The following is a 22,233-nucleotide window of genomic DNA, read 5'->3' as shown; positions in this document are numbered from 1 at the left end:
AAAATTTCTTAATAATAATAAAAAAATTTGTTACAAAAAAATATATTACTAGAATTGCTTGGGCTAGAGATGTGGTTCAGTGGTAGAAGGACCTGGAATGTACAAGGCCCTGCGCTTGTTCCCTAACACTGCAAAAAGAAAAATAAGAGGGCAGGAGGGAGTTCAACACTGAGATGGATTTTCACCTTTGGTAAGTTTCACTCTTGCAAATGCTCACTTTGAATCTGAACACTTAGTGTATAATAGGTCAACAACCTCAGTACCTTCTGACCATGTGTTCTTTCAAGACAGGGTTTCTCTGTGTAGTTTTGGCACCTCTCCTGGAACTCACTCTGTAGCCCAGGCAGGCCTCAAACTCAGAGATCCGCCTGCCTCTGCCTCCCGAGTGCTGGGATTAAAGGTGTGCGCCACCACCGCCTGGCTGACCATCTGTTCTTATCAATTAGACACAGATATCAAAACAGCCCTTGCTCTCAGCTGTTTAGGCATCCAAGGGTAAGGCTATGTCTGCATCCTAACAATTCTAGAACTCTTAGTTCAAGATATTTGTCCCACTTCTATATTTCATAAGTAAAAGAGAAACGTTTCTTAATGAGCTATCAGGTAAAATCTGAGCAAGTAGGACTGGCTTTAGACTAAGATTCAAGCATTATAATTAATTATCATTTGCTGGAACTTGGGTCAACAAAAGAATCCTTTGTGCTTCTTCCCCTAAAGGAGAAAACACCACACAAAAACACAACGTGGGACTGAAAGCTTCACTCGATCTGAACACACCGTCACAGCAGTTAAGATATACCCTTCCTTACACCAGGAAGGCTTCTCACCCTAACAGAGGAATACTTGACAAACCCAGAACTTTGGAAACAAAAGACTAAACCACAAAAACCAGACAGAGAGAAGTATGGATTAAAACAAGTAAGTAAATTATGTTTTCAGGAGGTAGTCTCATCCTCATTCCCCACCAAAAAAGGATAACTTTACTCTGAAATTAAAACAAATACTACTACCGGACTGGAGAGATGGCTCAGCAGTTAAGAACACTGACTGTTCTTCCAGAGGACAAGGGTTCAATTCCCAGCACCCACGTGGCAGCTCACAACTGTCTGTAACTCCAAGATCTGACAAAGTATCAATGCAAATAAAATAAATTAATTAATTAAAACAAACGCCACCAAAAAAATGGGCTAAGGATATAGTTCAGTAATAGAGTGCTTGCCTACCATGCACCAAAACAAAACAAACAAACAAAAGAACAAAAAGTTAGGTAAACTAGGCTTCTCTCTCCTTTCAACCCAAGAAAATACAACATTCCAAGGCACACAGTAATGGCCATGACATGCTCATATCTTGAGAAGCCATCAGGATGTAGTAACAAATAAGTCACTATCTAAAAGGACAGACAAATATAGAAAGGGATTCTAATAATACAGATGACAAGTGCGAGCACAGAGATAAACAAAAGAGAGTTACCCAGAGGACGCAGTAGCAACCCAAATGGGCTTTCTTTCACCTACAACCTTCCAACAGTCACATCACTTAAAATCTTAAATTTGAGCTACGCACGCCTTTAATCCCAGCACTCAGGAGGCAGAGGCAAGCGGATCTCTAGGCCAGCCTGGTCTAGAGAGCACGTTCCAGGTCAGCCAGGGATAAACAGAGAAACCCTGTCTTGAAAAACAAAACAACAAAAAGATCTTAAATTTGTATTCTCAAAGAAGGTGCTTGCAGAAACAATGTATCTGATTTACCCCTCACACCAAACCAAGAAGCAGGTAAGTCAGGGGGGTAAGTTCATTGTTCATATACAAAGGGCATCCCAACAGAGTCCCTTCCCATCATATGCTCAGCCCTCAAAAGTCCCAAATATAGCGAAACTCGTACCAGCTGTGCAACCCTTGCCAAGGTAAAACATTATAAACCCACCTGTAAAACATGAACAAGGCTATTAGGAAAATTAAAAATCAGATCCTCTATACCGTGCAACACAATATCAGAAACATAGTGGAAGCTAAGAGATGCCACTGCTGCTATCATTAATAATAAGCGAGCAACTGGCGTCACCGGACCCTCAGGTACAATCCTTTGGGTATTCCACAACCCCGGTTACCGCGGTCCTCAGCCATAATTTCACTGACAAGGCCCCAATCAGACCCACCCCCTCGAACATTCCTGGCTCCCACAAACCTGCCCCCCCCGCCCCACGTAGGGTCTCTTTTCACCCTCAGTTACGAAGGAGGCCTTCCTCTCGCACCGGAGTGGTCAGCACCCCCTCTAGGCCTGGCCATCACGAGGGCACCCAGGCCGCACGCCAGCCAAGGACCCGCGCCGGTTACCTGGCCGCGCACTGCTCCGCCACGCGCACGCCGGACCGCACTTGGCCTCGAGATATGTCCCGCACGGTGAAGACACAATTAGTTTAAACTATGGTCCCGCCCCCTCCCGCCGCCCTCTCATTGGCCCCGGCCGGCTGTTGTTAGCCGGGCACCTTGGAGGACCCGGGAAAAGGAAGTGCGAGGGCCACTCTAAAGGAAAAAGGGGTAATACTACTTCCGGATCCCGGTCTTGCCTTGAAGGTAACAAGAACAACAAATCCCAGCAAACCCCGAGGCTTCGGCGCCTGCCCCGACTGAACTACACGTCCCAGAAGGCGCCACGAGCACGCTCACGGCGCTGTCTGGGGCGTGATGACGAAGGTAGTTGCCATGGAGTTGCGCGGAGTAACCCTCAGGTAGTGGGACGCTGAGGCCGGAGGGTAAGAGACTGCGGGTGAGTTGGGCGGGAAAACAGGAATATCTTTCTAGGACACTAGCGCTCTCTGAAAAGGGAAGAACCCCATAAAAAGAGTAAGAACTTCCCCAATTGGGGACCTGAGATTCTCCCCAAACACTCATCCCTGGTCACGGTGAACACAACACTCGAGATGAGCTGGGGGACTATGGTATCATACCCATACATCTTTTGGCACCTCAGCCCAAGCATGGCGCTTCCCCAATATGGGTGCCTCAAGTCCCAGACACAGGGAAATGAGAAACGCCCTCGGGCATGGTGTTGGTTTTCCTCTAGGGAACCAGAACTTGTTTAACATGACACATCAGAGTAATTCACAGCCCTTAATTCTGGAAATGAAGAAAAGGTCATGGGGCTTAAAAGTCCCCTTTTCCTTACTCATCCAAGCAAGACCTTTTTCAAGGAATCAGCGGGTTCCTCCCATCCACACGCGTATGAGTTTGTCTGTAAATTAGCCTTTTCCTCCTACATCCCTGCCTGGTGGGCTTCTGAAAGCTACAATTTAGATCTTCATTTCTTCTACATTCCTCATGACAGATTTAGTAACTTCTCAAGTTCTTTTACACACTCTTTTTCTATTAAAACAGACCCCATGAGTCAAGGATATTTATTCCCATTCCACAGATTGAAAAACTGAAACCCAGAGATAAGTGACTTGCCCAAGATCACACACCACACCAATGACAAAACTAGAAGTAGATTCCAGTTCCTTAAGGTCAAACTATCTTTCTTTAGCTTGACTTGGCTGCATTTATAGCAGCTTGTACTTGTCTCAAAGATTATGTTAAACTGCCTGAGGGAAAAAGAACCTGTATGACCATCTTGAGTTATTTACACTTCAACCTGAATGAGTTTCAAATCCCTCCTTGAAATGATTAATGAAGAAAGGAAACTAGAGACTGAAACAATGGGAATCAAATGCATTTAAACTAAGCAAGAAACAGCTGCCAGGATACCTGAGGTCTGAAACTGCCGTGATTCACTGGCCCTGATTGGTCTCTTATTATTTTAAAGTTTCTCTGGGGTTAGTCTGTTTCTCCACTCACTATAACCTCTTCTTAGTGCTCATCAACACCCACACCTTTATTTACCACCTGCATATCTCCAGCCAAGCCTTCATCTTTTAAGTTCCAGATCTGTATAACCAGTTGTGTCCCTAACATCTCCTTCAGGATGTATGTGAGGCATGTCAACTTCACTGTTTCTCTATGCACTCCAACCCTCTCTTCCAAACCTGGGATTCATACAGTAATCCTACAATGTATACAAACACCCAAGTGTTACTCTTAGTAACTCTTACATTTCTAATATAGTCCACTTAATACCTAGAAGTCTCTTCTTGTTCGAGAATTTTATACATGCATATAAGCATATAATGGTTTTGATCAAATCTACTTTCCTGCATTGCCTCACCCTTAGGCCCCTAAATGTCTTTTTTTTTTTTTTTTTTTTTTTTTTTTTGAGACAAACTCACAGAGCTCCACCTGCCTCTCCCTCCCTAAGTGCTGGGATTAAAGTGCTGGGATTAAAGGTGTGCACCACCATCCCTAGCTAAATGTCTTTTTTAAATTGGTGGTGGTGGTTTTTGTTTTTCTGAGAAAGCTTTTCTCTGTGTAGCCTTGGCTATCATGGAACTTACTTTGTAGACCAGGCTGCCCTCGAGCTCACAAAGATCCACCTGCCTCTGCCTCTCAAGTGCTGGGATTAAAGGTGTGGGCCACAACCACCTGACTAAAATACTCATTTTTACTATTTTATGTGTGTCACATAATAACTTTACTACTATTTTATGACACACATAAAAATAATAAAATGTGTGTATGATACATGTGAGCAAGAGCCCTCAGAAGCCAGAATAGAGCATCTGGTCCCCTGGACCTGGAGCTACGGTGGTTATGAGCTACCAGTGTGGGTGCTGGGAACCAAACTTTGGCTCTCTTCAAGAGCAGCATGTGGTCTCTGATGAGCTCTCTCGCCAGCCCCACTATTGTTTGTGTTGCTGTTGTTGTTTTTCTTTTAAAGACTTGGCCTTCCTTTGTCGCCCAGGCTGTCCTCAAATTTGTGATCATCCTGCCTCTGCCTCCTAAGTGTAAATAATTTTTACTCAGTCCTAGCTACCATGCTGCATTCCCTTCTACTTTGCATACTTCAAAAATATTAAGTAAAAATTTGATACTGTTCACTCTCCTTACCCCCAAATTATTATACATCCTGTGGCTTCCTGCTGTTTTTAGAAAAAGGAGCATCTCAGGGTGGCTTCTGCCCACCTCTCCAGCCTGTACTCTAACCATACACACCTTTTTCCATTCTAGTTTGGGTCACTTTAAGGTATTCCAAATTTCTGAGTTCACACTAGAACATGCCGCCGTGGAGCCTCGGCCTTTGCCCACAGTGAGAATGCTTGTCTTTTTCCTCGAGGGAAGTGGGTTGTGAAAGTAAACCCAGCGCCTCATGCATGTTAAGTACGCCTTGTGTCTCAGCTATATCCCACGCCCTGGGATGCTCCTCTTTTCCTCTGTTGTTCTGTTCTTTTTGCCGTACTTACCCTTCAGCGGTCTCTCAATCCCTCAGTTCTAGTGCCTACTGTCCTCTATCATTTACTTAGCTGTAGCAGTCAGGTAGTGAGTGTACGATGACATACAAGTATGAGAAAAACATGTTCCCTGCCCTGCTGGAGTTTCTGGTCAGATAGACAGTGAGCAGATAATTAGTGTTCTGAGTGCTACGTGGCAGTAAGTATAGGGTATGGTGAGAGCCAAGTAGGGAGATTCCACATCCAGATTTGGGGATAAGGAAAAATTTCTCAGAAAAATTCAAACTGGAGTTGGCTCCTGAAGCAAGAATAACCAGGGGAATGTTGAAAGAAACTATATTCCAAGCAGATCACTCTGGAAAGGGACACTTTCCATCAGAGGCCCATGAGAGTGCAGGGACCTTACTAGGAGTTGTTGTATTTGACCGGATTCCAGAATATGGTGAAGATAAGCTGGGAGTTGGCAGGCAGGAGTCAAGTTAATTGTCCCTGGGCTTCCCTTCCTCCAGAACATATTGACTATGTAGCCAATTTTCCATGGCATCCTTTGATTTTTTTTTTCCTCCACCTGCAGCTCAAACAGAAATCCTCTTTAAGCTAGGCTGTCAATCTCCTATCAGCTTTCCTCATCTGATTATTGCTCCAAGCCTCCAACATAATGTCACAACATGCTTGAGAAAGGGCAGAAACTGGCTAGCAATAAAACAGATTCAAATTCTTAGTAATTCTCCAAACTGGAAATTTTTGTCAACCTGGAATTGGTTAGATAAAGTTAAAAAGACCATGTATAGCCAGGCAGTGGTGGTGCTCATCTTCAGTCTCAGCACTCAGAGGCAGAGGCAGGTGCATCTCTGAGTTCAAGGACAGCCTGCTCTACAGAGAGAGTTCCAGGACAGCCAGGGCTACACAGAGAAATGCTGTCTTGGGGGAAAAAAAGGGGGGGGGGGCACTTAAGAGAATATACAAAAATTTGAAAAGAAAAAAAAAATACTGCCTTACAAAGGAATACACAGGGTTTATTTATAAAGATCTAGTGTCCTTTACATGCATTCTAGGAGGTCCCAAACTCTTCATGGAAATTAAAACTTTCTTCCTGAGTCTGCTCATATGGCTCCATGTTGTTTGACTTTTCTGGGTGGGTGGCGTTGAAACAGGGTTTCTCTGTGTACCCCTGACAGTTCTGGAACTTGCTCTGTAGACCAGGCTGGCTTTAAACTCACAGAAATCTGCCTGCCTCTGCCTCTCAAGGAATGGAATTAAAGGTGTGCACCACCACTGCCTGGCAACATCTACAGTTGTTTTTTGTTTGTTTGTTTAAGTTTTGAAAAGAAAATTCAATTCAAAACAAGTGTACCCTAAGCTTCTCGGTGGTCAGGTCAGTGAGTCAGCGTGGTGAGATGAGTACCTTATGGAGAGTCTTCTCTCCAAAGAGTGACAGAGTAAGGAAGGCAAAGCATCTGGAAGTCAGGCCTGCTTTGTGACACATCTAACTCATCATTGACTCCTTTAATTACTCCATGTATCCATCAAACCAGTAAGAAGTCTTTGTCAAGTCCGGTGTGGAGTATTTATTGAAGCAGAAGTCTAACTTCTTGTCCCTGTCCTCAAGTTTACAGGGAGAAAACAGAAACTAAGCAAATAATAAAGAAGGTAGTATGAAGGGCTGAAAGTATAACTGAGTTCCTAGAGTATTTACCCTGGCATGCACAAGACCCCAGGAACACACACAGACTGAAGTACTGACAGTACAGCTACTTCCATTTATTGAGCGTCTGCTGTAGGCCATACACTAGCTCTTCAGGGAGGGTGTGTCTTCATATCATAAGTAAGAAAACAGATGATGATAAAGTTTTATCCAAAGTGCAGCTGGAGAATGGTCGGTTAGCTATTGCTGTGTATCAAACCATCCAAAACCAAGTGGCTTAAAACAATAAGCATTAATTCTTACTTTGATGACTCTGAGTTACCTGGATGGTTCTTACCGTGGCTGAGTTCATACATCTATCTGCCTGCAGTCATCTGTGGGTTAGGTGACCCTCCCAATCTTGACATTGGGTGTTAGCTGACTGTAGACTGATCTAATCTGGCCTCAGCTGAGGTCATTGGCTCATTTTCACCTCTAGTACCTGATATGTCTCACATCCCTCTAGCACTCCAGCCAGTCCTCATGGCATTGGCAGAGAGCAGGAGAGCAAGTCTTCCTATAAAGTTTCTATTTTCGAGGCTGGAAATGTAGCTCAGTGCTAGAGCAATTGCCTAGCATATAAAAGACTCTTGAGTTCGTGCCCAGTGCCCAAAACAAAACCTTACATCTTCTGTTTTCTTTATTTTATCAGCATCTCACAGGCTGGCTCAAAAGCTGAGCTCAGCATCAGAATGGAGTGGAACTATAAAATTATAGTGCAAAGGGGATAGATATCAGGCAGACCATGAATAGGAATCATTGATTCTTACCAGCTTTAATATCTAAATTGAAAAAATAAATTTAAATGATATTTTCTCTGGAAAAGGAAGATTTTTACAAAGCCAAGTATGGTGATACATGCCTGTAATCTTAGCATTTGGGAAGCAGAGGCAGAAGGAATCAGTACTTCAAGTCATCCCTGGTTACATAGTGGGTTCCAGGCCAACGTGGGCTATATGAGAACCTGTGTGTGTGAATGTATATATGTACATATATAATTATATACATACACATGTATATATGTATATTTATACATGTATATACATTTTTTTCCATGACAGGGTTTCTCTGTGTAACAGCCCTGGCTGTCCTAGAACTTGCTTTTTAGACCAGGCTGGACTCAAACTTACACAGATTCATACCTGCTTCTGCCTCCTGAGTGTGCCACCACTGCCTGGCTTATATGATTTTTTTAAAACTGTATATAAGACGGTACATGGGGCTGGAGAAATGGCTCAGCAGTTCAAGCACTGAGCACTGTCTCCTCTTGCACAGAACCCAGGTTTAGTTCTCGGCACCTGTGTGGTAGCTCACATCCATCTTTAACTCCAGTTCCAGGGCATCTGGCAGTCTCCTGACCTCCAAAGGCACCAGACACCAGGAGCATTTATGGTGTAACATTTATAAACACACAAAGAACACCTATAATCACAGCACTAGGGAGAACCTGTCTTTAAAACAAAACAAACAAAAAGCCAGCAGGGCATGGTGGTTCAAGCCTCTACTCCCAATACTAGGGAGGCAGAAGCAAAGGAAGGCAATGAGGAGGTGGAGGTTGTGGTACAGGCACACCAGGGCTGACGGGTGAAACAGAGTACTCACTGAATAGGCAACTGTGACTTGGAACTGGCTACAGATTGCTCTGCCACATTAATAGAAACCCAGCAAGGTCTCTCTGTGCTCCTGACAGGGCTCTATTATTTGTCCCTTGGCTTCATTCCTTTTGGTCAGACACAGGACAGCAGGCACTCAACAAATACTTGGAGAATTGAATTGATATCTTACTGGGAATGAGGTGTGGAATGAAACAGCTGGATTGTCAGAATAGGTCAGTGTCAACTCTGCCTAAACAGAAATCAGTATATTGGCAGTTTCTCATTCTGCAAGTGCCTCTTATGAGCCCGGTTCTTTATATGATGGTGAATAAAACACAGGACTAGCTACCAACATGCAGAGGCATCCATCATCTTAGAGCTCCACTTTAGTCTTCCTTCAAAAACTTTATTAGAAGCTGCTGCTACATAAAATCATTTCTGCTCTGAAGTTCTAGCCACCAAAAAACAGTAAAAAATTTTTCTTTGGTATTTTAAAATACTTATTCATGGTGGGTGGTGGTGGTGCATGCCTTTAATATCAGCACTCAGGAAGCAGAGGCAGGTGGATCTCTGTGAGATCAAGGCCAGCCTGGTCTACAGAGCGAGTTCCAGGACAGCTGGGGTATTTATAGAGAAACCCTGTCTTAAAAATCAAAATGGAAAAAAAGAGAGACTGGGGAAAATGTCTCAGCAGTCAAAAGCACTGGCTGCTCTTCCAAAGGACCCAGGTTCAATTCCCAGCACTTATATGATGGCTGACAAAAGCCTATAACTCCAATCCCAGGGGATCTGACCTCTAGCCTCCATAGGCACCAGACACATAACTGGTGCACAAACATGCAGGGAGGCACAACAGCCATACACATACATTTTTTAATTAAATAATTTAAAAACTAGGTACTAAAGTAGGTTGGGCTTCTGCCTAAGCTAGGTTCCTTTAGTTCTACAAAAGAAGACTGAGGGTTGCAGACATGGCTCAGTAACTGAGCTCGCCCAATGTGTGCAATGGATGTACATTCTATCTCTAACACCATAGGAAAAAGAAAAGAATAATGAGTTGTTGAATGCCTATAGATTTTCCTAAGTCAGAAGGAAACTGCTTAAGTTAATCTAGCATGGCTGAGAAAACACCTGCCAGTCAGAACAGTGAGGACCTCTACCATGTTGTTCCTACCAGCTTGATTTGCTGCTGCCCAGGGGGGTCTTCATCTCTGTCATTATTAGCTCCTGATCTCCTTTTTATTTCTTTGAGATAGTTTTGTGTAGGCCAATGGTAGCTTCAAACTTGCTCTGTAGTTAACAGTGACTTTTAAAACTCCTGATCTTTATGCTTCTATCTCCCAAGTATTAGGATTATAAATGTAACCCACCATAGTCACTTTGGTTTTCAAGAAAGGATCTTACTATGTAGCCCAGGCTGGCCTTGAACTTGAGATCCTGTCTTAGCCTCCCTCCCAAGTGGGAAGGATACCAACTAGTGCAAAACTAAGCTCTTCCTTCTTAGTCATGACTTCTGTCAGTTTCTTCTCCCACTACTCCTTGGCTTCCTCTTCCCAGGATGGTCTGTCTCCAGTAATGAAGATGGCGATTCCCAAATAGAGATCAGCATCTCCTCCTTTCAGTTGTTTTGTTTTGCTTTTTGAGATTGGGTCTTTCTATGTAATCCTGGAGATGACTATGTACACTAGGGTAGCCTCGAACTCATACAGATTAAAAGAGTGGTGGTATTTAAAAAAAAAAAAAAGTGCTGGGATTAAAAAAGCATGCCATTACCCTGACTTAGATTCTTTTCTCCTGTGTAGTTGGTAACCCACTCCAGGTCTTCCATACCGTCATTGAGCTTTAATGGCTTTTTGGAAGCCACTCCAGGCCACTAGTCTCAGCCTTCAACTTTCTGCATCTTCATCACATCCTTCCTGTGGACTTGGTATCTAAAAGATTCAGGTCTTCCTAATGAATAATCCATGTCCATGAGCACAGTCAAACACTTGACAGAATTCAGATGCTGGGTGACTCAGGCTGACATGTCCCAAAAGGTCAGTTATGACTACTACTTTCATTGCTGATGAAAAGTCTCATGTAGCCCAGTCTGCTCTCAAATTTACTACATTGCTGGGCATGACCTTGACTCCTGATAACCTTGCCTCTACTTCCTAAATGCTGAGTTACAGGTGTGTGGCACTTCACCCAGAAGACTGCTAATTTTTAGGGCAAGATACTCCTTTTCTTTTTTTTCTTGGCTTTTTGAGACAGCATTTCTTTATATAGCCCTGGCTGTCTTGGAACTCTTTGTAGACCATGCTAGCCTCTAATTCACATAGATCCCCATGCCTCTGCCTCCCAAGTGCTGGGACCAAAGGCATCCATCACTATGCCCAGCTTAAGATGCTCTCTTTTTATTCCTCCAAATCATAAATTACCAAAAAAGGACTTTACTTGCACTGCATTTATTAAGCCTCAGCTGAAATCAGGTCCTTCGTAGGTTTTACTGTTGTTAAGGCAGGATTTCATTATATATAACACAGCAGACCTTGACTTTATGACTCTCCTACCTCAGCCTCCAGTGTTCACCAGCCTCCAGCATTCCCAGCTTTATCGTTGCATTCTTAACTATGTCCTTTATTTTTTGTTGTTGCTTTGTTTTGTCTGGTTGTTTTTGAGAGTTGCTCAAGCTGACCTCAAACTCACAATCTTCCTGCCTTAGTGTCCTAAGTGCTAAGACTACAGATATGTCTCTGGGCTTTGGCCTCTAACAAAATTTAATTTGAACAGTGCTTGCTAATTTCATCGTCTCTGCACACAGGCTAATTTCTTCTTTGATTCCTATGATGAGTACTACATATTCCCACTTTCCTTTGTCCTTTGGCTGCCAGGAATGTAATAACTAAGTCCTGAGGTCTCTGATACATTTCATCTTTTAACCTAGTTAGTTTTTGTTTGTTTGTTCGTTCTGCTTTTAGAAACAGGGTTTCTCTCTGTAGTCCTGGCTGGCCTGGAAATTGCTCTGTAGACCAGGCTGGCCTCAAACTTAGAGATCAGCTTATCTTCCAAATGCTGTGACTAAAAGTGGGTGCCACCACACCCAGCTGTTGTCTTTTTTTTTTTTTCTGTATCAGTATTGTCCAGTTTGGTGACCACTATTCTTATGTGACAATTAAGCACCTGACTCAACAGGTAGCTAGTTCATCTTGGGATGGGCTCTAAAATAGCTCAGTAATTCCTAATATTGATTGCATGTTAAATATTTTGGATATGCTAAGTTAAATATTAGGATTAACCTCACCCATTTCATGTTGCTGAAATTATAGCTCCTAAAATTATCTATTTATTTACTTATTTATCTGTGTGGACAAGTATATGGAAGTCAGAAGACAATTTTATGGTGTTGATTCTCTCCTATTATATGTTCAGGTTGCCAGCCTTGTGCAGCAAGTGCCTTTACCTGCTGAGCCTTCTCATTAGTCCATATAGTTCTAACATCTTGAAATTATGTATCTAAAAAACCAGGCTTGCATTTGTGACTTGCATCCTCTCTGCTGGACTGCTAGCACTGCTCTACAAGGCATCCTGCTTTGTGAGCTTATGTTATTGCTATAAACCTCATCCTTTGGGAAAGCGAGGAAGGCAGGCAGAGGAAGTGACAGCAGGGGCTGGAGTGAAAAGAAGTCTAGCCTAGAGACTTGTCTTGTCTACTTGCTTTTTGTTTATGCAATTCATACACACATAACAAACAACCTTTGCTACAGTGTTTCTCGGCTATCTTCATTCCAGGTGAGTAGCATTCAACAGCTCTTCCTAGTCTCCAGGAAAAACCTGTTCTCAGGTTACTTTACCTAACATATTGGAAAGGATTGGATAAGACACGTCACTCATTTCAAATGACTGATAACTTTGTGTTCACCTCTCTCTGGGGGTGTTTCCATTTTAACAGGGAACAATCCCTGAACCCAATGGAATGAATCCCTAATGGTGGAGTTTCAGGCTTCAGTGACAGGTGAGTGAGGGTAGACTCTGGTTTTCTGTTTATATGTGTTGTTACATCCAAGATGTGACTGGAAGTAGGGTTCTCAGATGTAAAGGGCTAATGGACAAGCTGCACAGAGAAGGAAGGTAGCAAATCTCTAGTTGTGTTAGAAAGGGAAGGACTCAGACACCAACCAGATTCAGTGCATGCCTTCAAGGGTTTGTTAAGTAATAGAATAGTGCAGCTGATGTCAACAGAGACTAGGCAGCAAGACAGTCTCCATGGTGACTACTGTGCAGTAGCAAGAGGGCTCTCAGTAGGATTCCAGAGACTATGACTGCTGTCCACAACTGACTCGGCTTAACTCTGGGCAAGTCCTTTACCCTTTGGGTCTCAGTTTCTTCATCTGGAAAATAGAAATAGGTGCTATAGTCATGTGATGGTGCATACCTATAATCCCAGCACTCAGGAGGCTGCGGAAGGTGGATCATTAGTTTGAGGCTAGCCTGGGCTACATCAGACCCTATGTCAATAAAACAAAACAAAAATCCCCATAAGGAATGGGTGCTATAACTATCAGATAAGTTCTAAGTGTCATGAAGTTGCTCTGAGAAAAAATATACTACACATGAAAGGACCAGTACCTTAAAATGGAAATGCAGCTAGGTAGGCCTAGAGTTGTAGAGTAGAAAGCAGTGTGCAGGGCTGTGGGGAATCCTGAAGGTAGACATTCCATATACGGAACGTTCTTCTCTGTCCTCCAGGCTGAACCCAGACTCCCAGGGCCCATGCTTCCACCTGATGAATGATGGCCTGAACTATGAGCAAACGGGACTATATGAACACTTCGGTGCAGGAGCCTCCTCTTGACTACTCCTTCAAAAGCATCCACGTGATCCAAGGTCAGTCCACAGGGCATAGCATCAACATACCATGCTATCAACTAGGAAGTACCTAGGAAGAATCCCAGTTTTCGGTTTAAAACGCCTAAACAGATTTTTCCCCAACTTCTTGTTGTCTCTGAAGGGAGAGGGTGAAGTGAGGATTTTTTGTTATTTTACAGGACTAAGGAGTGAATGTAAGGACCTTACATGTAGGGCAAATGCTCTATATCTGAGCTTTATCCTCAGCCTTGAGATTAAGAAATACGTATTTTAACTTCATGTATATGGGTGTTTTGCCTGCATGTATGTCTGCACCCCTTGATGCCTGGTGCAGGCAGAGGTCAAAAGTGGGCATCAGTCCCCCTGAACCTGAGTTAGAGATGGCAGTGAGCCTCCATGAAGGTGCTGGGAATTCGACTGGGTCCTCTGGAAGAGCTGCCAGTGCTCTTAACTGCTGCACTATCTCTTCCAGCTCCCTTGAGATTTTATTTTTATTTATGTATATGAATGCTTTTCCTAAATGTATGTATGAGCCCACATGCATGCCTGGTGCCCAAGGAAGGCTTCAGATTCCCTAGAACTGGAGTTAGGGACTGTTGTGAGCCATCATGTGGATACTGCAAATCAAACCCTGGTGTTCTGCAAAAGCAACAAGTGCTCTTTTGCTTTTGTTTTGTTTTGTTTCGAGACAGGGTTTCTCTGTGTAATTTTGGTGCCTGTCTTGGATCTCGCTCTGTAGACCAGGCTGGCCTTGAACTCACAGAAATTGGCCTGGCTCTGCCTCTCAGAGTGCTGGGATTAAAGGTGTGTGCCACCACTGCCCATCAGCAACATGTGCTCTTAACCACTCACCAGCCCCTAGTTTCTAAAAGCAGCAAATTGGAAAGGAACCAGTCGTCTCTTGTGGTAGCTGACCTGTCTTCAAGAGCAGCCAGGCTATAGCAGGAAATTCCTGAAGAATACTAAGAGAAATAGGCTGCTGCCAGGTTCTACCATGGTGGTAAAACCTTGTCTTTTTTGTCTAGGAACATAGGCCTGTTCTGCTCATTGGTAAAACATGAGGTCTTTTTTGCAACAAACTGACATATTCCCAGTTAGCATTCTTGACAGACTTCTTCCATTCATTCCATACATGCCAGATTTATGCCATCATCACTAACATTCACTGTAGTTCCAGCTCTGCCCGCATCCAGTCTGTTTTACTATTCAGTGTCTTCCTAAATAGGCAGCTAACCCCTTTCACGGTGCATGATGAAACTTTCACAGTACTACATGCTCAAGTAGGCAGTTCTGCCACCTCTGCCTTTGGCTACTGTCCTCACAGAACACGTGTACAAACTCACAATCTCAGATATATTATCTGGCTTTGGTTTTCTGTCAGGTAGCCACCCATTAGCTCAAGAGTGTTACTAGCCTGGGTTTTGGTTCAGGGCACTACTTCAGTTAGTGTCCAACACACTAGTAACTCATGTCTGTCTCTCCCCAGCACATGCTCGTCTACCATGACCTTGTGCTTTTTCTGACTGATGTAATACATATTTCAAAAGGGTTTTAGTTGCAATAATAGCTTTGTGTATGAAAGCCAAAGTGATTGGGGAGTGGAATGTAATGGCTCCTACTGTAGCATAGAAATTTCCAGCATTCAGTACGAAGATCTGATGCTGCTCCTTGTGGACTCCTCAGAATAAGGAAATACACTAGTCAGTTCTACCCAAGGTACCTGTACAGCACAAAATAGAATTTGCAGATGCTACACACTCCATCCAGCTGTTCAGAATTTACTGAGCATCTATTATTATTATTATTATTATTATTATTATTATTATTATTATTATTATTGGTTTTTTTGAGACAAAGTTTCTCTGTGTAACAGCTATGGTTGTCCCGGAACTCACTCTGTAGACCAGGCTGGCCTTGATCTCACAGAGATCCACCTGCCTCTGCCTCCCAAGTGCTGGGATTAAACGGGTAAGCCACCACCACCTAGCCGAACTCCTATTATTTTTTAAGCAGTTATTTACATATATATGCAGACATATATATACCAGGCAATTGAACTCCTTGCTAAATCTGTTAAGGGGTGGCAGAGGGAAAGACATATTAAATAAACACAGAGCCCTTTCTGTTCCCTAGAGCTTCAAAATTTAGAAGTTAAAGAAGGATAGAGTTGAGGGCTTCTTGGGACAGTATTTGCTGAATTAATCAACATTTATCACAGAATCTGAGACACCAGTGACTTTACATCTAGTTTGGACTCCCTGATCAGGCAGCAGCTTCAGGAGTGTCACCAGACCTAGGCTCATCCCATGCACAACCAGCAGCTTGCTACGTATGCTCACAAACACAGCACTAAGGGCGTCCTCTGTGTGAAACTGCCAGTTCCTTCCACTGTGGACACTAACAGACGATGACGCTAAAAGTTCTTCTATCAAACTGACTCCTGACTTCCAGGCATGTGAGAAAACATTGCATGGTAACACACTAGAATTTAGGTAGAGGATCAAGGATTCCCTGCAGTTGGTGCCTCCCAATTTTAATTCTGTTAGTGCTGGTATTTATGGTCTAGTTTCCAGACCTACTCTGAACTAGGAACCTTTTAACACATGCTCAAGTAACATGCTACCTTAATATAGCCTGAAAGGATGGGTACCTATAACAATTTTAGATGCCCCCTTTTACCCTAGGTAACAAGAGCTCAGGCTTCCTCATATTAAGGCAACTCCATCCAGAGGCTCCTTCACAGCGTGGGACCAGCCTTTTATGTGACATTAAAGCTTCTGCATTATCAGAATAGGTGCTAGTTCATGTGTAGTTATTCTGACATTATTATTCATCTAAATCAACTTTTAAAGTTTTTGGAAGGTGTGAGAGGGAGACGTGATTTGGAGTTTACTCATGGACAGAAGTACTCTGCTCCATTATCCTTATACCCCCTCTGCCCGCCAGGGCTCAATCTTGGGTCCTGTTCATTTCAAGACTAACACAGAGAGCCACCTGGAGGATGCTGTCTGACCTGCAACTGAGAGGAAGTGATCAGCTGCTGTGTGCAGAGTGCACTAAGTGCTTTCTCCCTATAGGCCACTTAGGACTTGCTAAAGGCTTGGAGACAGTAGGGAAATGGAAACCACTTTAACTAAACTGCAGTCTGGCTCTGGGTCTCCCACTGATGCCATCTTGGGCAGAGTCCACCCACCTTCATTATGAATCTCATTTGAAAAAGAAGCAAGGGAGGAATGTGTGTGTGTGTTTTCTCTGCACCCTCCTTTTCCAATGTGGGTATTCAGGCTACCTGCTTGCACTTCTATTCATTTTCACTCCAATTTGGTTTCTGTCCTCAAGCCTTTACGTGGCGGTAGCACACGCCTTTAATCCCAGCACTCAGGAGGCAGAGCCAGGCAGATCTCTGTTAGTTTGAGGCCAGCCTAGTCTACAGAGCAAGATTCAGGACAGGCTCCAAAACTACACAGAGACAGGTTTGTCTGGGGGTGGGGGGTGGGGGGAAGTAGCTGGTAACCATGTAAAAGGCTTGAGGACAGAAGCCAGGAGTGAAAATGAATAGGAAGTACAAGCAGGTTAGCCTGATGGTTACCAGCTACTTCTGAGCACCAGGGTTAGTGTTGAATCCTTGTCTTTCCTGGAACTTACTCCTCCATATACTGTAGACTCTCCAAACACCTTTAAACTCAGGGGCTTGAGGGATGGCTTAGCAGGTAAGAGCACTGGCTGCCCTCCCAAAGAACCTGGGTTTGATTCCCAGCACCCACAAGACTCACAACCATCTGGAATTCTAGTTCTTGGGGATCTGATGACCTCTTCTGACCTTACTAGGCATGGCACACATACATGCAGGCAAAATACCCAATACATAAAAATTTAATTAAAAATAAATAAACTGTTCTCTCCTGTATCTCCCTGTTCTTCAGATTATTTACTAACTTTTTATGTCTTTCTCTTCCTCTCAGGATTTGCCTGTTTCTCTAATTTATATACTCTGTACTAAAAGTTTGTAAAGCTGTCTCCTCGGTTTTAGACCTTTATTCTAATGCCTACCTGCCTCGTTGGCTTCTCTTGCCTTTTCATACAACAGGAACCTCTAACACACTAAATCCGAACCTAAACTCATTACCTCTTCAATCCACTTTCTCCTGAAATTCTTCATCAGCTAACAGAACCTAAACAAAAAGCTGGGCACCATCTTTATATAGCCTTCTACCCTTACATTTAGTCAGCCAAATCATAATTGCTATGTCCATCTTGTCTCATGCTAAAGTAGACAAACTGATCTTTGAATTCTACCTACCTTCTAAATCTATCTTCTATATTGAAGCTTCAAAGTAACCTTTCAAGTGAAAAGCAGAATTATCTGGTGAGTTTTCTTTTCTTTCTTTTTATGTGCATTGATGTTTTGTCTGCATTTATATCTGTGCAAGGGTGTCAGATCCCCTGAAACTGGAGTCACAGGAGTTGTGAGCTACCATGTGGATACTGGGCATTGAACCCAGGTCCTGTGGAGAAGCAGCCAGTGCTCTTAACCAACGGGCCATTTCTTCAGCCCTCTGGTGATTTTTTTTTTTTTTTTTTTTTTTTGTTCTTCCTTGTTTTTTTGAGACAGGGTTTCTCTATATAGCCCTTGCTTTTATGGAACTCACTTTATAAACCAGGCTGGTCTTGAACTCTTGAGATCCATCTCCCAAATGCTCGGATTAAAGGTGTGTGCCACCACCGCCTAGCTGAATTACCTCTGTTTTAAACACTCTGTGACTTGTCATTACCTACAGGACAAAGCCCAAGATCTTAGCCTCGAATTTAGGACTAAAGACTGGCTCCTGTCTGCTTTTTTTCTACTTGTGCCCTGTGTGTGGTACTGGTGGACACATGTCTCCATCCTGCTCTCTTCTTGTACCTTTGCTCATGTGCTCATCCCTTCTCCCTCCTTTGCCGGGTTAACGTCTCCTAATCTACCAAGTTCAGTTCACATTCCGCCTTGCCTGCGCTCTCAGGGCACCGAGACCTTCCCTTGCTGTGATGACTGTGGACTGTCACACAAAACTCACTGCCAGTTTGTTTCCATCCTGCCCACAGAAATTCCTCTGAGAGATACACGCTTCATCCCCACCCTACTACTCATCCAGAGCCTGGCACATTCTCTCTCCTTGTTTACTACTGTGTATCTATCTGATAAAGCTTGTAATTAATGGAGGAAAGGAAGGACACTGGATGTGCTCCACTGAAGTGAATTCTGTAAGCTATTGTATTATACTAGAAGAGGATTCTGCACTTTGTGATATCATCTTGGTCTACCCAACAACTCTGGTTCTTACTTCCCTTATCTGTGAAATGGGAAAAAGTCTGCTCCACTAATGGGTGATATACATGGAATCCAATAATGCAATAGACACGAAAAGGCCATCTGACCTAAAATTCTTTAGCCCTTACTCCAAACTTACTCTGATCTTTGGAGCTTGAGACAGGGTCTCACTAGACTCTAGTGCTGGGGCCCTGCCAAAGCCTCCAAGTAGCTCTTGAATATTCATCTTTCCAGCTCTTCCTTCTCACTCCCTAGAGGCAGAAAAGCAACAATGATGAGCCCAAGCCTTGGGCTAGTGATGGCTTGGAGGTTAAGAGCAGTTGGTGTTCCTACATAGGCACCAAGTTCAATTCCTAATGCTCACATGGTGGCTCACAACCACCCCTAACTCCAGTTCTAGGGGATCTCACACACTCTTCTGACTTCTGCAGACACCAGGCATGCACATGGTGTACATACATACAGGTAAACCATTCATACAAATAAAAGTTAAAAATCTAAATAAACAAACAAACAAACTCAAGTCGTATTTTGTTGTCATAGATCTGGTAAGCGAGGAGCCAAGGACAGGTCTACGACCAGTGAAGCACTCAAAGTCAGGAAAATCACTGACCCAGTCCCTGTGGCTCAACAACAATGTCCTCAACGACCTGAAAGACTTCAGCCAGGTGGTTACACAGCTTCTGCAGCACCCAGAGAACCTGGCCTGGATCGACCTCTCCTTCAATGACCTGACTTCCATTGACCCTGTGAGTTCCTAGCCCTGGACATCTAGTCAAGGGCTAGCTTGAAGCCACTGTGTCCTTATCAAGGAAGCAGAGGCAATGTGGTACAGTTCAAAGGACATTGTTGCAGAGATACATAGTTGTAGGCACAAATCTTTAGTTTCCCCCTTATTATGTGACTGTACATAACTTCTTCGTTTTGTTTTTTGAGACAGTCTCACTATGTATCCCTAGTTGGCCTGTAACTCACTGACCTTTACTTAGGGAGATCCACCTGCCTCTGAGAGTCTCACAAGCTACATAGTTTCTTTTCTTTTTCTTTTTTTTTTTTTTTAAGATTTATTTACTAATTTATTTATTTATTATGTATACCGTGTTCTGTCTGCACGTATCCCTGCAGGCCAGAAGAATGCACCAGGTCTCACTACAGATGGTTGTGAGCCACCATGTGGTTGCTGGGAATTGAACTCATGACCTCTGGAAAAGCAGCCAAGAGCAGCCTGTGCTCTTAACCTCTGAGCCATCTCTCCAGCCCCACTACATAGTTTCTTAAAACTTCAGCCTTCCTATAAATGGGGATAAGATGCCATATTCATAATGGTTTTATAAGGATTCAGTGAAAATGTGTGAGAACCACCTTGCCTATCAGTGGCTGGAGCAAGCCTATAGCAGTCGTCACTAGGACTCAACTGTGCTTTAGGCTGAGCTCCACTGAAGAGGAAGCAGTGGAAAAGGACATCAGTTGTTTTCTGTGAAATCTAAGTTTTAAAAACATAGTTTGGCCAAGTATGCTGGTGCTTGTTTGTAATTCTAGCACTTGGAAGGTAGAGGTAGGAAGATGAGTTCAAGGTCATCCTCAGCTCATAGTGAGCTTGAGGCCTGCCTGGACTACATGAGAAAGGATAAGGAAGAGAAGGAAAGAAGATAGAAAAGGAAGCAAACAAGGAAGAAAGAATTTAGAAAAAGGAAAGATCTGGAGCATGACTTGGAGACTGTTCCTCTGCAATATGCAATAAGAACTCAACTAGGATCTTCAAAGCTTATATGCTGAGCATTGATACTCCCCTGTAGGCTTGGAACAATGAGTCATCACAGTTGGAGAGGCCTTAAGGGGCAAATAAGTCTTAAGTTTTAAGGAGAAGGAAAGCTGTCACCTGACCGGTCAAATAGATATCTAGATGGATGCCAGCTCTATTTTAGGTTTTGTCCTCCTGTTAAGAGCATTTGTTGCTCTTGCAAGAGGACCCAAGTTCAGTTCCTAGCACATACATGGTGGTTGACAACCATCCATATAACTCCAGTTTCACCAGGCTCTTGTATGGGGCACAGACGTACATGCAGACAAACACTTATGCACATAAAATAAGGCCTAGAAAGATGACTCAGCAGTTAAGAGCATTTGTTGCCCTTCCAAGGACCTGGGTTCAATTCTTAGCACCCACACGGTGGCTCACAACTGCCTGTAAATCAGGGTTCAGGGAATCCAATGGCCTCCGCAAGCACTAGGCATGCATGTGGTATACATCCATACATGTAGGCAAAATACCCATACACATAAAAGAATAATTATTTTTTAAGTAACAAAAAACTAGAGTAACAAATACTAGAGTCATCTAGAATGCCATGAGGGGTGCTGAGAGGGGCCAAGTTGTTCTCCTGACTTGTCTCCAGACTCCAGATAGTCTATCTGAGCACAGATCCAGAGTCTTTTTTTTTCTTTTTTCTTTTTTTTTTTTTTTTTTTTTGAGCTGAGGGTCGAACCCAGGGCCTTGCACTTGCTAGGCAAGCACTCTACCACTGAGCCAAATCCCCAACCCGAGATCCAGAGTCTTTGTCCAGCGTGACTTTTGATTTCTGCCCTGACAGGTCCTAACAACATTCTTCAACCTAAGTGTCCTCTACCTTCATGGCAACAGCATCCACCGCCTAGGGGAGGTGAACAAGCTATCTGTCCTCCCTCGTCTCCGGAGCCTGACCCTCCATGGGAACCCCATTGAGGAAGAAAAGGGGTATAGGTAAGTTCTTGGAGCTGGGGTCCAGATGCGCCTCCCTAAGGAACAAGGGGAGGGAGACAAACTTAAGACCACTCTTCTCCCACACGTGGACACAGGAGGAAGGGGCAGACCTCTAAGCATTCCCCTTGCTCTCAGAATGAACCCCGTCTTCCCAAATCACAGCCAAGCTCCCCTCCATTCCCAGCTGTCAGAAGAGACAGCAGCCACTGGTGGAGGGGAGGGAGTTCTAGTGTGGGGCTCACCCCCAGCCAAGTCTTCCCCACAGGCAGTATGTGCTATGCAACCTGCCCCGCATCACCACGTTCGACTTCAGTGGAATCACCAAGGCAGACCGCACCACAGCCGAAGTCTGGAAACGCATGAACATCAAGCCCAAGAAGGTCCGGATCAAGCAGGATGTACTCTGAAATTCACAGGACCCCAGCACACCTAATGCCCTGAGGATGATCAGCTTGGTTTGACAATAAATGATTTAAGCTGTTCAGCAAATTCAAGTCCCCTGCACCTTGTAAGGATGCCTTCCATGCCCAGCAGCTACCAGTAAAACTTCACAGTGGAGGCACAGGCCTACTGGCTCCGGACCCAGGAACCTGGTGTTGCCATGCAGGAAACTATCCTCATTGGCCCCTTGTACTCTTTAGCCTTCCGATATGGGAAGAGAGTAGATGAGCAATTTGTAAAAAAAAAATTTAAAAGAGATTCTAACTCTAGCCCATGCTAGCCTTGAACTTGTAA

At 43.8% G+C, this 22,233-nt stretch overlaps 2 protein-coding genes across 12 annotated transcripts in view; one reads left to right on the top strand and one right to left on the bottom strand.

The window, feature by feature from the left end:
* Numa1 (nuclear mitotic apparatus protein 1) overlaps positions 1-2,649 on the bottom strand; it is a 78,149-nt gene extending 75,500 nt beyond the window's left edge. For 2 of the 6 annotated variants that reach the window (XM_006993293.4, XM_076548767.1), the window contains exon 1: positions 2,337-2,649. The gene's annotated coding sequence lies outside the window, so the exon portion shown is untranslated. Of the gene's footprint in view, positions 1-2,222 lie in introns of all 6 variants that reach the window. The other 4 variants (XM_042280567.2, XM_076548794.1, XM_076548768.1 and 1 more) reach the window with 3 other exon arrangements.
* Positions 2,621-21,987, top strand: Lrrc51 (leucine rich repeat containing 51). 6 transcript variants are annotated; one of them, XM_015986817.3, is made up of 6 exons: positions 2,676-2,769; positions 12,534-12,596; positions 13,331-13,468; positions 19,302-19,507; positions 21,350-21,498; positions 21,764-21,987. In XM_015986817.3, exons 3-6 carry the CDS (start codon positions 13,387-13,389, stop codon positions 21,903-21,905), a joined length of 579 nt encoding a protein of 192 aa, XP_015842303.1. In that variant the 5' UTR covers positions 2,676-2,769; positions 12,534-12,596; positions 13,331-13,386; the 3' UTR covers positions 21,906-21,987. The 6 variants fall into 6 exon arrangements, with proteins under 6 accessions (XP_015842304.1, XP_042136759.1, XP_015842303.1 ...); XM_006993290.4 differs by having other exon boundaries at positions 2,683-2,755; XM_076548857.1 differs by having other exon boundaries at positions 2,683-2,755; positions 21,350-21,502; positions 21,768-21,987.
* The last annotated feature ends 246 nt before the right edge of the window (positions 21,988-22,233 follow it).

Source organism: Peromyscus maniculatus, chromosome 1 (assembly GCF_049852395.1).
Source record: "Peromyscus maniculatus bairdii isolate BWxNUB_F1_BW_parent chromosome 1, HU_Pman_BW_mat_3.1, whole genome shotgun sequence".
NCBI lineage: Eukaryota > Metazoa > Chordata > Mammalia > Rodentia > Cricetidae > Peromyscus > Peromyscus maniculatus.
Note: the sequence above shows the minus strand (reverse complement) of the source record. Positions and strands in the feature narration are given on the sequence as shown.

Bases quoted from the DNA above. Each gene is read 5' to 3' on its own strand.
- Lrrc51 (XM_015986818.3), top strand. From the start codon at position 13,387: ATGAGCAAACGGGACTATATGAACACTTCGGTGCAGGAGCCTCCTCTT. The intron at 13,469-19,301 runs GTCAGTCCACAG...TTGTTGTCATAG, and splicing joins AAGCATCCACGTGATCCAAG to ATCTGGTAAGCGAGGAGCCA. The intron at 21,499-21,763 runs GTAAGTTCTTGG...TCTTCCCCACAG, and splicing joins GAGGAAGAAAAGGGGTATAG to GCAGTATGTGCTATGCAACC.